General features: G+C 41.3%; 1 protein-coding gene across 1 annotated transcript; it reads left to right on the top strand.

Moving 5' to 3' along the window:
* Window positions 1–615: 615 nt before the first annotated feature.
* Window positions 616–14363, top strand: alpk3a (alpha-kinase 3a). The gene is given in 16 exon segments (XM_051073339.1): window positions 616–1005; window positions 1305–1588; window positions 2361–2482; window positions 3020–3137; window positions 3269–4264; window positions 4385–4562; window positions 8420–9304; window positions 9306–9633; window positions 10093–10240; window positions 10794–10921; window positions 11023–11058; window positions 11154–11428; window positions 11541–11629; window positions 11734–11951; window positions 12045–12093; window positions 12204–14363. Coding segments are annotated over 15 exon segments (4050 nt in total). The 5' UTR covers window positions 616–1005; window positions 1305–1448; the 3' UTR covers window positions 12544–14363.
* The last annotated feature ends 33 nt before the right edge of the window (window positions 14364–14396 follow it).

Genomic DNA, 14396 nt, shown 5'->3' with positions numbered 1-14396 from the left:
ATGGTAATGACCAAATCAGGTGCCGTTCAATCACAGGCTGAGGTTGAGGTCAGACAGGTACAAAATTGAAAACGTGCCTCAAGTGTAAGAGGTGTATGCTGGATTTGAGAATGCATTTTATTTGTTTATGTTTGGTAAAACTACATTTTATTTTATTTTTTGCTGAACCTTTATTCAAGCAGGAAAGCCCAAAATGTGTTTTTCAGGATTGTCATGGCCAGGATAGAACAGCAAGTTACAGACGGAAATACAATTATAAAATCATGAATACATTTTTTTTACACATTTACTAATTGTAAATTCTAAATAAATTGCAACTGTATAAAAGGAAAAAAACTAAATATCACTGTAAAACAACCCAAGAACTGTCTAAACCCATGAAAATAGATAAGACCAGTAGAAAAAAATCTTGACATAACTAACAAATCAATATTTTGAAATACCCTTACTCCATTAAATCAAAGTATAGATTTTGTCAGATGAGCCTGTTTTTGTCTAATTGATGTGAAATGTGAGCAGCACATGGGTCACTATGTTTTGACCATGTGTTGCAATATGAAGTGGCGGGGGGGCTGTCCTTAAGCAACTCTCGAGCAAAGCATAGGACATAGACCATTGGCCACCATCAGCTGCGTCATGAATCATATTCTACAGACATGTTTTGAAAGTCCACATCCACTCCACCTCAGAGTCTCACTAAGGTGTGACACCTTTTTTCTAACTCATTACAACAGATCAAAACAAAACAGTGACATTTTTCTAGTGTGACTGCTGATGAAACAAAAAAAAAATGGTTAGAGCTTTTACTCTAAATTCAGTTTATTTTTTAGACTTCTTTGCAAAGTCTAAAGTCTAGTTTCGGAAAATCTGATGTGCTCTTGCACCTATTTGTGGGCCTGCTATAAATAGGCCCCTGCTGGCAACACATGCATGTCTATGATAGGCAGTTACAGAGATTGTCTTCACAGACTCTGGCTCCAAAGCAACACTGACAACATCTCAATGGTAAGCTGGAAAATTAACCAAGTTTTAAGGTGACCAAGACACGCCTGAATTATATTCTTAACACGTACAAGTAAATAGCATGTTGTGGGTTTGTGTTTGACCACTAACAGCCCTTCCACAACCTGATAGCTGACCTATTTATAACTTGCTCCAATGCAAGTACTTTGCTTGGTTAGAAAGGACAAGCATTGAGTCTGATCTGTAAGTTTTGTTTGAGCAAATATCCCAGAGTGTGTTATTGATCAACTTCCAACAGGCTTTGTCACCATTCTGAAGTGTTTCTTTTTTTTCTTCTCTAGGGGTTTTTACATGGATAACACTATTAAATTTGAGCCTTGAACTTTGACAAGCTGTGGACGTGAACACAGAGCAGTTTTTTTGATACTGTGGGTGGTACATTCATCTTGGATCTTACATTTTTTTGTCAATTGCTTCAGTGGACAATGACTTCCAGAAGGCCAATGACTCGCTCTTTTTCTGGCAATGGGAGAACAAGCAGCTTCAGTGAAGACGAGGGAGGCTCTTCCAATGGCCGATCAGAAAGCCGCAATACTTACCTCTCGAATGTTAGGCCTGAAAACAGGTAGACAGCCACACATATAATCCATGTATATACAGAGCATTTAAATCTTTCTTTGTTGTAAAACAGATTTGTATTTTTAAAAAGCAGATTTACACTGCATGGTGGTCAAGAAAAAGCATCTGGGTCAGACAGATCAAGTAAAGAATGAGTAAATGATGAAGCTATTTTTTTTTATAGGTTAACAATCATATTCATCACATAAATAATTTGTTCCTGTTTCTAATCTACAAACCATGAGAATAAGAAGATGCTCCTTTTGTCAAAGAGGAGGGCAATTATTTAATTGTTCTATACATATTTATATACATAGATCTAAATCAATCATTGACATCCCTTCATTTGCCTCCTCTCTGAATAGCTATTCAAGGTATTCTCACTACAGGCCAACGAGGTAATCCATATTTTTAAAACATTCCTCCCAACTAACATCTTAACCACAAAATCTGGTTTACCCCAAGAATGAAACCTACACCCATTTTAACTGTAATGCTAAATGTCCAGTTTGTCCAGTGTTGCGTTCAGTTCTATTGATGAAAATAGGTTTCCGTTTTGGATTGACAACTTGGTTTTTGCTTGACGTCTCACAAGTTTCCGTGTCACTCTTTCATCCTTCGTTCACTACCAGAAATTTTCATTAACATCCTCCTCCCAAGTAATTGGAATGTACTGCACAGAGGTGGAGCGGTCACTGAAATGATACTGAAGTGTAAAAACTGTCTACTCTTTGAAAGCAAGAAAATGTATACTCTAATACATTAGTGCTTTCTTCCAGGAGCACGCTGTGCAGTGTCATGGCTCAGCTGACCGAGGACATACAGCCGTCCTTTGAGACCACCTTGAAATCAAAGGCAGTGTCAGAAAACTGTAACGTGAAGTTCACCTGTGTGGTGTCAGGTAGGCCTTGAGGGTTTGTGTGTGTGTGTGTGTGTGTGTGTTTTTTGCATGCCTCTGCCTGTTGTTTGTTGGAGTATTTGAAACTTGGCAGATTGTTTGCGGTGTGAAGAGACAGGATGTGACTAATCTGAAAACAAAGGAAGGGTTTCACTGAAAACGCAAAATGAAATGCTTTATTCCTCCTGAACTGTCCCTTAAGCACTACAGACAATATAAAACACAAGGTGGTTTTGCAACACCTTATGTTTTTAACTGCACGCAAACTGGATGGGTGGGTCTGTCTAACAGCAGCAGCTGTTCCTGTGTGACACATCGCAAATGTGATGCAACAGCCCGAAAACACATTCATGCCAAAGCCTCTATACTGTGTCTTGTTTGCTGTTCAATTTTCCAATGAGCTACTAATATAAGAGGATATTTAGCACAAACTGATGTAATGTTTGTAACAAATATTCATACATATTACTTCATGGCATGAGGAATGTACTGTTTATTACCCGAAGCAATGAGTTCCTTATAGTCATTTCATGTCTATAGGTTACCCAGCTCCAGAACTGAAATGGTATAAAGATGATATGGAAATGGACCGGTACTGTGGACTCCCAAAATATGAAATTCGTCGTAACGGAAAAACCCACACCCTCCATATTTACAAGTATGTGAGAAAACCTTGCAAGAATAATCTATCTATTACATCTGTTTACATTAGTAGAAATGTAGCTGTTTGTTTTAAGCTGCTTGTTGGGGTACCCATAATGTAAGATTAAGACGTGTTTCTGTTTTCAGCTGCACGTTGGATGATGCAGCCATCTATCAAGTTTCAGCCAGCAACAGCAAAGGCATTGTCTCCTGCTCGGGAGTTTTGGAGGTCGGCACCATGAATGAGTTCAAGATCCACCAGCGGTTCTTTGCCAAGCTGAAGCAGAAAGCAGAGAAGAAGAAGAAAGATTTAGAGGACCAGACCAAGACAGAGGATAAAGAAAATGTTCAGAAAGAGAAATCACAGAATAGCCCTGAACCTCCACCAAGGAAGCGGCCTGTCCCATCACTGAAGGAGAGGCCGGCGGTCAAGGAGCCTGAGGCTGGGGAACAAGTGGGAGCTGCTGCCCCAGCCCCTGTCACATCTATGGATGGTGACCTGGAAAAGGAGATGCCTGTGGAAACCTTAGCTAAAAAGAAAATGAAGATCTCAAATGGTGTAGATGTTGGGGTTAACAGCGGCAGCAGCGGCAGCAGTGGCAGAAGCCATATGATGGGGAATGGAGGTGAAAACTGTTACGATGGAGGAATCAGTTTGGCACAGTTTCTGGCAGAGACTCTCCAGTCTCAGGCTGCTGAAGAGAAACAGAACTCACCACGAGTGGAGAAACATAAAGAGATGAGTATAGCAATTGTAAATGAAAGCACAGAAAAAGAGAGGATGCAAAAAGATAGGGAAGAACACGAAAAGACACTACAGGAAGAGTATGAGAGAGAGAAAAGGAGAGAAGAGGACTTTGAAAGGGACAAAGAAAGAGAAAGGTCATTGGAGATGTTGCATACAGCAGCCCATAGTAAACATGGGTCAGAGGTCAAACATCACAGCAAAGCTCATAAAGATCACGACCACCACAACATCCAGGCTTCCATCTCCTCTATGCTCCATACGGTCAAAGACTTCCTCTTTGGTAAGAGTAAGAAGGACTCTCATGATCACATTGAGAGCAAGGAGACAGAGTTTGACCAAGACTCGATTCAGCCTCCTCAGCCTGAAACGCCACCATCATTTCGGCTGCAACCGGCGCGATAATCCAGATGCGGACGAGCCTCTCGCAGAGGACATCGTGCCTATGGAAACGGATAAACCGAAGGAGTCTTCACAAAGTGTGGATATAGAACAACAGTCAGTGTCACTGGAAACAGGAGGAACATAAGCATGAAGATGGTGTTCTACACCTGCCTACCAGCTCATAAATTGCCACCTGAGAGCGCAGAGGAGTCCACGGGGCAGTGTGTCAAGGAGGCTGAAGATGATGTGGAGGCCATGGAGGTGTCTGTGGGTAAAGAAATGCCATTGTCTGGGCTCCAGGGTTTCACTGAGGTACGTAGAATGGTCTTGCAGGTCAGCTGGCTGCCACTTGAGAGTTATATATAGGCTGCATTTGTGTGACAAGATGAGCTACTTCAGTGCCAAAGCCTGAACTATGTCAACTATGACACAGATGAGGCTTTAAGCTGCCACTGGTTGTAAATGTGGTAGATAAAAAGTAGATGACAATTCATAGTTAGATGTTCATATTCACGGAATGGTGTGGGACTGTCATACAATTTAACCACTTAAAAACATACAGTGATCAGCTACTGGTGGAGTGAGTCAGCCCGGCTGTATGAGGCTGTGGTTTTACAGCATCAGTATCAGTCAAGAGTGAGAAACAAAACAAGATAGTGTGGGAGACATACAGGGAGACATAGGGAACCATAAGAGCAGGGCAAGTTCCACTAAATGTATGTGGGGGTGGGGGATGTTATGTGCATCTACACTGCATACTGTAAGACAGGATGGGGAATATCTCAAATGTTGGCTGCGCCGAGTGGGACACCGGTGCGTCAGAGATCATGATGAAACCTGAATGTCAGAAGTGGCTCTCACGTTACAAACAGGGCCTTGCATGACAGACGACTGTGCGGGTCCGGATGAGCGGTAGTACGAGTGAGTCCTGCGGCAGGTCTCAGCATGAAAGGAGGGTCTTGACACATTGGACACATTCCTTGCCCCATATCTTAAAATAAACCTCCTTCCTGGCAAGAGAAGAGGGAGAAAGGCAGCACTTCTGTCATGTCGGTGTCCAGTTCGTCGAATTGTTTCGTGTCTGTCACTTGTGGAGGATTAGGATTATCTTGCTAAGATAAATGTGCTGTACAGTATACAGCCATACAGTAAGAAAGCTGATAGTGATACTGTGCGACGTAATTTTTTTTGTTATATTTGTGGTTATACTGATTTAGTCCAGTTTGACCAAGTGTCTCTCAGCTTTTTGATACAGATTTGTTTTATGACTTTCTTTGAAGTGATAAAGCTGAGACTCTTTTTGAATATAGCAAATACATAACCCTGTGTCCTCATCTAAAGCAGTGCCTAAATTTTAAACCAAGAGACAAACAAATAGATGCAACATTTACACAGAAAGCCATTAAATTCTCAGGTATTTCATATATGTTCTTGCTGATAGGAAGCTCCAAAAATCTGATTGTACTCGAGTACACAAGTTAGATTCTTATGAATCGTTTGGTTCGGTGAATTGTACATTGTGCATTAACAATTACATGGTGCGCAATGACATGTGGAAAAGGGGAAGTGAAGTCACTATGTTTAAGCATTATCCACCATTGTATAACCTAAATGTGGAACTACTGTATTATCTTTGTTATGTTGGCTGTATAATGTGAGAATTCATGCATGACTAATTGGAGGAAGTCAAACCTTTTTGTCTGAACAGTGTTTTCACACGTATTTACACACAAACATTTAGTGATGACCAGGGGCCTCATTTTTAGACTGAATGTGATACCAGTTCCCTTCCATCGAAAGCAGCAACTTCTTTTTTCTCTTAGCAGTCACTCTTGGCCAAACATGTTGTCACGTGGCGGCACATGGCTTCATTACTCCTCTGCATGAACTGTAATGGTGTCAACAGCAAAAACTGGGCCAGCAAGGGGAAAAACCGTTGCACCATAGCTCGAGGCTTTACTTATAAATCCTCTCTACAGCACTTTGCATACGCAGACTTAATATATTGTTTTCAGGAATATCATAATTGAGAGTTTTGTGTTTTAACATCATGCTCTCCTTTGTCAGTTTAGTGTCATCAACAGCTTAATGATTGATGCAAATGTGCACATGAACAGATTGATATGAATCATGTATGTTATGACTGGTCTCTTACTGAGAGTTTGCCCAGCGGGTTCTCCGTGTGTACACAGCACACTCGAGTCAAACATGTGGGAATTCCCCTTGTCCAAGCTTCAACACAAGAGTGTACATAAGCAAAATTAAAATTAAACTCAGTGGTGGTTTATTTTTGACATGAAAGTTCATATAATATGGATGTACAGTCAGGATTTAATTTGAAAGATTTAAAGTAAGAAAGATTTTTTTTAAAAACTGTTTGTTAAAAAATATAAACATTTTATTGGACCCTTGCATGTTTAAGACATGGTTTCAGCTACCATGCATGTGACATGAGGTATAGAACTTCCTGAAATAAGATGACAGGTCATAAAACGCAATATATAGATTTACTGTTGTTGTTCTGCATAGTTTTGTTTATTTACTGTTCAGCTAGTAATTAATTACATTTATTTACAAACTGACTACAGTGCTCTTCCTGTTTACCTGGGATATAAGATAGATATATAGCACATAATCTCTCACTGTTTGTGTGCTTCTGTTGATTTATGGTAGAAAAACCCATCTCAGTCTAAAAGTGTCACAGTGTCACAGTGTCACGCTATCTAAGGTCACTGCAGTAAGTTTGCTGTAATGAGCTCCTTAAAAATACTTTTTAAACTCATCAACATGACACGTGACACTAATGTTTTTTTTCTTTCTCCATTAAGTAGCAGAGTCTGTTTGCCACTGGCAAATCAAACTGGTAAAAAATATTGTGCATGCATAAGAATGTTAATGCTTCTTTTGTTTGTTTGTTTGCTTTGTTTATTTTCCTATAGATGGAAGACAAACATTCTCAAGTGGTGTCAGTTATGAGAGAGGTTCCTGTAGACCACCAAGAGCTGATAGTTTCACCACAGCCTCATCACCAGGCTGCAAGAGATGAGTCGTCACCCAGGGAGGAGGTATCAGTCTTGCCACAGACCAAAGGCATTTATGAAGAAGAATGCCCCCCCACATCCACTTTCATTAGTTTGGAAGATAGCTGGACCCACCCTCATGGTGTTATCTCAGAGTCAAACACCCACAGCCTCCATCTAGCACCCAGTGAAACTTTGCGAGAAGAGCATCTGAATATTGATAAGATGGACGAGGAAGGTGAAGCTGACACTAAGGAAGGCCACCCCTCCAATAGGTTATGTGAGGAAAAGAAAGCTGAAGTGAAATTGAGCAAGCAGCCGTGCAGAGATATAAATAGATCTGAGATTATCGAATTAACAGCACCTTCTCTGGAAGAGAGAATAGAGCCATGTGAATCTAAAACACCAGATCAGGTGCTTACACCTCTGCCTGCTGTGGCAGCACACAGCCCAGAGGGAAATCATGCAAAAGAAGAGACCGAATGTACTCCACTGATTCAGGAAATGCATGTAGGATTTCCGCCTACTGAGGCCCCAGAGAGTCTGGTTGACCTAAAAATACAGCATGAATGCACTCCTTCTATAGCAGAGGAAAGTGCAGAGGTCCACAATCTTAGTACAATACAGGGTTCAAACTCAGGTGTTAGGAACAGTGTGGTGAAAGGTGACTTGAAAGAGGTACTGAATCTGAACACTGAAGCAAGGAATGAGCATTTACAGTTTGAAGTGGAGACTGAGAAGAGAGTAGAGGAGTTAGATGAAGCAAAAATACTTTCAGTAACACAAAAGAAGGGAAGTGATGCTAATGTTTTGGAGGAACTCAGTAGAATTACTCATCAAGACGGTGGGGAGAGACGGCCGGGCTGGCCCTCAGAAAATATTCCACAAATCCAAATATCTACTATCGAAGACACCCCAGATATTAAAGCAGCTGTGCCAGAAGTAAACCAAAATGAACATTTTGTTATCCCGAAAATTGAAATAATGGAGGCCGAGCTCAAAGAGTCCACTCTGCCACTAACTATTTTGGCACTAAATAAGCCAGAATCAGAGCCTGCTGTTTCACAAAAGCATGATGTAACTCATTTGTCAGAGATAATAATCCAAGAGCAGAGCATGGCTGACTCTCCAGATTTGCTGCCCACGCAGAAAGGTATGCAGAATGATTATAACCTCTCTCCTACAGTGAAAGCAAAGGAAATTGCACAATTAGATGACGAGGCAAAAATGTTTGAGCAGGAGCAGCCATGCGTGAAAAGCAGTGAACAGCTCCCTCAGATGGACTATGCGTCAATTCCTGTTATAAATATTTCATGCACTGATGACAGTGATGCATTTGTAAATGCCCATGATTCAGATACACCTCAGCCTCTTGAAACTCCAACAGTGCCTTTGTTTGTTGTGCCACCGATCTCTGTCACTTGTCATGAAAGTGATCCTGAACCCAGACAGCTCACTCACAATGGGAGGACAGAAACAGAAACTTCAGCTGCCACACAAAGGGGAACAAAGCATGATGCTGATAATAATATGACCACCAAGTCTGAAAAAAGTCACAGTGGAAAACAGAACTTTGAAGAAGTGGCTGAAAAGAGTATAAAAGAGAACACCCACTCTTTGCTATATGAAGCTTTAATGCCAAAGATTGGCAACAATGGGCCATCATTCAATAAAACAACAGATAACAACATAGTTCCTGAAATCTTGAAGGTAAAACCTCTTAAAGAGGCCAAGATAGAGAATTCTATGTCTGTGGAGGACCCTCAAAGAAACAGAGTTTCTGTCGATAGACTCAGCTCTAAACCCCCAGCACATCCTTCTCTGAGTCCAGCCAGTCTTCGCAAATTCATGACCAAAGTTGCTCCAGACTCAGACAATGAGGCAGTGACAGCTGTCCCTGTTATCACTGTGGGTGATCGTCAGGGTGACAAGGCAGACGAAGATCTCAGCGGAGGCTCAACGCCAACGTCATCCCTCTCCTGTGAAAGCAGCCCCCGGCTCAAACGCAGAGACAGCCTGACGCTCATACGCTCCTGCCACTCCTGAGGAGTTGGCTTCCGGAGCTCGTCGTAAAATCTTCATCCCGAAAGCTAAGGAAGATGGAGAGGGAGCAGTGGTCGGTGCGCTGGACAATCAAGGCAAGAAGGAGACTCCCTACATGTCACCCAGCCAGGCTCGCAGGGCAGCATTACTGCAGGCTCCCACGGGACAAAACACCCCACCGATGGAGAGGCGCTCTCCGCTGCTGAGCCGTAGGAAGGCCACCTTGGAGGTGCCAAAAGTGGTGGAGGAGACTCCGAAAGAAGAGCCAGTCACCAAGAAAGAGGAGAAACCAGCTGAGAAGAAGCCAGACCCTTTGAAAGGTAAAGAATCAGTCATTCAGTCCCAAAAGATGAATTTTATTTTATCTTGTGAAGATATTATGGTGTGTGAACAAGCAGGAAGTTCTGCATGTTTTCCAATAAGACCTGTATCAACCTGTTTGAACAGTGTAATATCTTGTTTTATGCAATACCTTGCTTAACTTATCGACTTAAACCAAGAAACTGTAAGAACGTCTACAGTGTCACATATTTGACTTGTTTGATTTGACTTTTTTCGCTTTGTTTTCACAAAATATATCACAATATACATGTTTCTATGAAATTCTTTGCATATTTTTTTAAGTTTGTCAACATGATCATCCGATCATCACTCTGGCACTTGAGGAAGTGGAAACATTAGAAAGTCTCTGCTCTCCAGTACAGTATATATTTACCTTGGGCCACTTGTTGGCTACACCCCTTGCCCCCCTCTCCCTCCTCTATCTCATGCACCACCAGCCCCTCAAGTCATCCGTAAGATCAGGGGAGAGCCATTCCCAGATGCCTCCGGACACCTGAAGCTGTGGTGCCAGTTCTTCAACGTGCTCAGTGACTCCACCATAAAGTGGTACAGAGATGAGGAGGAAATATTACAGGTTAAGAGAAGGTAAATCCCCTTATTGTCCTACTCTAATCACTTGTAACATTTAATCAGCTGCAATATCAGATGGTGTTCAATGTGTTATAACTTAATAATGCCACCTTTTTTCGCTGTGGATTTCCAGCCAACATGACATGGTAAAACTCGGCAGGTTCCAAATATGAAACAATTATGCTACATGGATGAACAGGATTTATTTGGGTCGCAGAGTGCATCCCGTGGCCTTCTGTCATTCTCATATTCTCACTGCAGAGACGTCCAGCTCATGTGACTGTGAACCCCACAGCTGTGACGCAGAGAGGTGAATCTCTGGCTAGAACACAGAAACTGTAACCTGACACAATATTTTTCTCATCACCAGGGGGCATTAAAAGTCTATATATGTGCTATTGGTTGCTGTGTCAGCAGACTGCTGCCACACAGCGTGACCATTTGTCTCACAGTGACACCTTGTGGGCTGTTGTTGAATCTTTGAAGTTGGGTACAAATCTGACTAGGCAGTCAACTTGACATGTTCATGATTTTGTGTGTTTTTTTTCCCCTTTGTTTTCTTCCCAAGTGGAGGAGATGAGAGCCAAGTAGCATTGGCTATTGTGCTGGCATCCAGTGAGGACTGTGGCGTATATGGCTGTACAATCAGTAATGAATATGGGACTGACACCACTGACTTCCTGCTCAGCGTAGACAGTAAGATACAGTATGCCTGGGGAAATCAAGTGTAAATTCTAAATCTAATACTATCAATTATGCTTTTACGACTACGAGTCTGTGTATTTTCTGTTTTACAGTTCTCTCTGAGATACTACTAAGAGATGATTTTGAAGGTAAATTTCTCAGTTAGAAATGAACAATAGGAATATTTTTGACCTTGTTTTTACATCATTGCTCATTGTGAATACCTACTTCTGCTTGTCTTTAGTTGGAGAGGAGATCGAGATGACCCCGTTGCTGTTCACCAAAGGCCTGGCCGACTCCGGGAGCTGGGGCAGCAAGTACTTCGGGCGCATCATGGCCGAGACGGTGCACATCGGGGAGGGCTGCGCGCACAAAGCCAGCAGGATGAAGGTCATTTACGGCCTGGATCCTGTCTTCGATTCTGGAAGCAACTGCATCATCAAAGTTCAAAACCCCATCGCTTACGGGACCAAACAAGAGAGCAACCTTGCCGAGAGAAATCTAGAGATTACTAGGCAGGTGAGTAAAGAGTTTAGTCCCTGATGTTTAATCTAAATTGCTCCTGATAAAATTTTGAGTGATTATAACTGTAGCATGTGTGCCTGATCTAATAAATTCTTTATGTTCCCAGGAATGCAAAGTCCAAAACATGATTCGAGAATACTGTAAAATCTTTGCAGCTGAAGCAAGAGTTATTGACAACTTTGGCTGTTCACTAGAGTAAGCACCATACTAATTATACAGTAACTCTGATCATTTATGCCTATTAAAATTGACAATACTGCTTGTGATCACCCCATTGTGTTTTTCTGTTTTGCCCGCAGAGTGATTCCTCAGTATCTGATGTACCGGCCTGCAAACTCTGTGCCATATGCTACAGTGGAGGCTGATATGGAAGGTGTCTTCCTCAAGTATTGTATGATGGATCCCAAAGGCAAGCTGACTACACGAAACGTCACTGAGGTGGAGCAGAAATGCAGCACCTTCCAGCACTGGATCCATCAGTGGACGCATGGCAATCTACTCGTCACTCGGCTGGATGGTAAGCCAAATGCTTGAGGTTATGACAAAAGTAATAATTTATTTGTTAGTGGGAATAAAGATATTAATTATCCTCTTTGATTTGTATTTGCAGGTGTTGAAACAAAGCTTACTAATGTTAGAGTTGTGACCAAGTCAAAAGGGTTTGTATTTGATATATTCAAATAAGTTTAATCAATATATTCAATACATGCAAATGTTACTGTTTTTTGCTGCTGCAGTAACTAGAATAAAGTTGTCCTCTGTATTTCAGATACCAAGGATTAACTGACTATGGCTCTCCTGAAGTATTCGAACAGTTCTTGACGCACCATCAGTGCAACTACTACTGTGGACTTCTTGGCCTGCGTCCCCTGAAGTCTATGGATAGTCTGCAGCAGCCTACCAAGATGAAGGGCTCCAGGAGCCCCCTCCTCAACCGCAAGTTGGGCTCTAGCAGCCCACAGCTGCAGCGGAAAGGACACAGCCCTCAGATGTCTAGGAAGGCAAACTCTAGCCCCAAGGTGACTAGAAAAGTTCAGGAGACAGAGGACAATAAATCAGACGTCAAACCCAAGCCTGGAGAAACCGTTGATGCTCTTGAAATGCGGTAGGAAGAAGGGTTTCCTTTGTTTCAAGCTATGTTTTATAGCGGTTAAAAGTTACGTATTTCCTGTTTTTTTCCAGTTACCAAAGCCAGCAAGTACATGAGGAGTAACAGTTATGAGAAAAAGACTAGTGTGTTGACCTGACATGTCAGTAAAAATTACTGTGAATTCTCTCAGTCGCCATCACAGCTATGAATCATCTATTTCCCAGCTCGTCCATTAACCCTTCAACATAGTTAAAGGGTTTATGAGAATGTTTGGAGCAATGGGCACAAGGTTTTTGACCTTATAGCCCAGAGGTGCCAAACAGCAAAGTCAGTGTTTTTTTTCTTTTCTTTTCTTCACTGGTAGAGAGTGAAAAACAACACTCGGCAGCATTAGAATTAATCACCCCAGACATTTCTCTCTCAACTCTATAAATGGACAAACAACTCTCCATGCAATATTTGTCAACTTGAAAAATATCATATTATTTAATATGATATGTCATGTTATATTTTTATTGAGGGGATGTCAACATTTTATAACTGTGGAGTATAAAATGTACATGACCACAGCCACAGAAGTGATTGAGGTAATGTATCCATTTGAGACGCTGCATGTTCATCTGTGATGTACAGTATGTGTAGAGTCTAAACGTTTATTTTGGAGACGTTATTTGTGGTTAGCGTTAGAACTACCTGTGCATCATTGCTTTACACAGCAAAGTTGAGCTCATGCTGTGGCACCATTTTTAGGTCAAAGATGTTTGTGTGCACTTTGTTTTTTGGCATCACTTTTCAGTAGTTTTTGAGTACTTTGTATCTGTTTATTATAGTGGTTGTCTGTGTCTTTAATCAGTCCTCTTACAGTATTTCAGAAAATATGCTGGCGAATGCCTCTGTCAAAGCAATAAGCAGTAAGGGGCTTATCAGTGAACTTCTTAACTATGGCATGCTTATGCTCATTGACATGCAAACACATGCAGCAAGGAAGGCTGCTGATTGAGGTCCACACAGTTATTTGGACCTGTACTATGAACTGTGGGAAAAAGCACACTGAACAAAATAACCAACAGAGCAGACTCAGGATTTTTAGATGTCTATTGATCACTCAGTAAAGTTTTACAGCAACTGACAATCACTGTTTGCTGAACAATAGAGCTGTGAGTTTTGCTAGTGTACAGTTGGTCAGCATTAACCAGATCAATCTTTAGTGTTGCCTATTTCTTTTTAGAAGCTGCAAAGCTAGCATGGTCTTTGGAATTAGAATAAGAATGAAACTATTCAGTTATCTCATGAGTTTGCAAAGGTAGTTTCGTGGTTAAATTCCAACAGACGCCAGTTCCCTTTTACAAGAGGAGACATCACCTCTTTCCCTCTGACAACAAATCTGCAGGAATGTCTGTCATGGATTCTTGGTTAATGATCAATGAATGTCTTCAAATGAGTCCAAATAGCCACTCTTAAACTTCAGCTGTTAATTGCATGAGACCTTATTGATGAAAGAAAAACACAGTTCTAGGAGAAATATGTGAAATGAAGTTGAAATATTTGAGATAGCAAAATAAGTCAGTGTATATTGACCAGCGGATGATGGTGAAAACACTGTAATGTCAAGGTGTGGTGTCATGCAAACAAACTGTTGTATTGTGTTTATGTGTACATAAAGTCAAAGGACTAAATATCTGAAGTCGTGTGAAGAAAAGTAGCAAGTGTGTGAGGAAGTGTGTGAATGAGTGTGTGAATGAATATGTGTTTACAAGGTGTGCTGTCTTTGGTATGTTACACCATGTCAGCTAAGGTGTTTTGTTTTGTTTTTTTTTTTAAATAAATGTGTACACAACATTTGTGCCCAAGCATGATTTTCATTTACATAGC

The sequence above is a fragment of the Lates calcarifer genome, linkage group LG10, assembly GCF_001640805.2.
Source record: "Lates calcarifer isolate ASB-BC8 linkage group LG10, TLL_Latcal_v3, whole genome shotgun sequence".
Lineage (NCBI taxonomy): Eukaryota > Metazoa > Chordata > Actinopteri > Centropomidae > Lates > Lates calcarifer.
The sequence above is the reverse complement of the archived record's forward strand: the minus strand, read 5'-3'. Positions and strand labels throughout refer to the sequence as shown.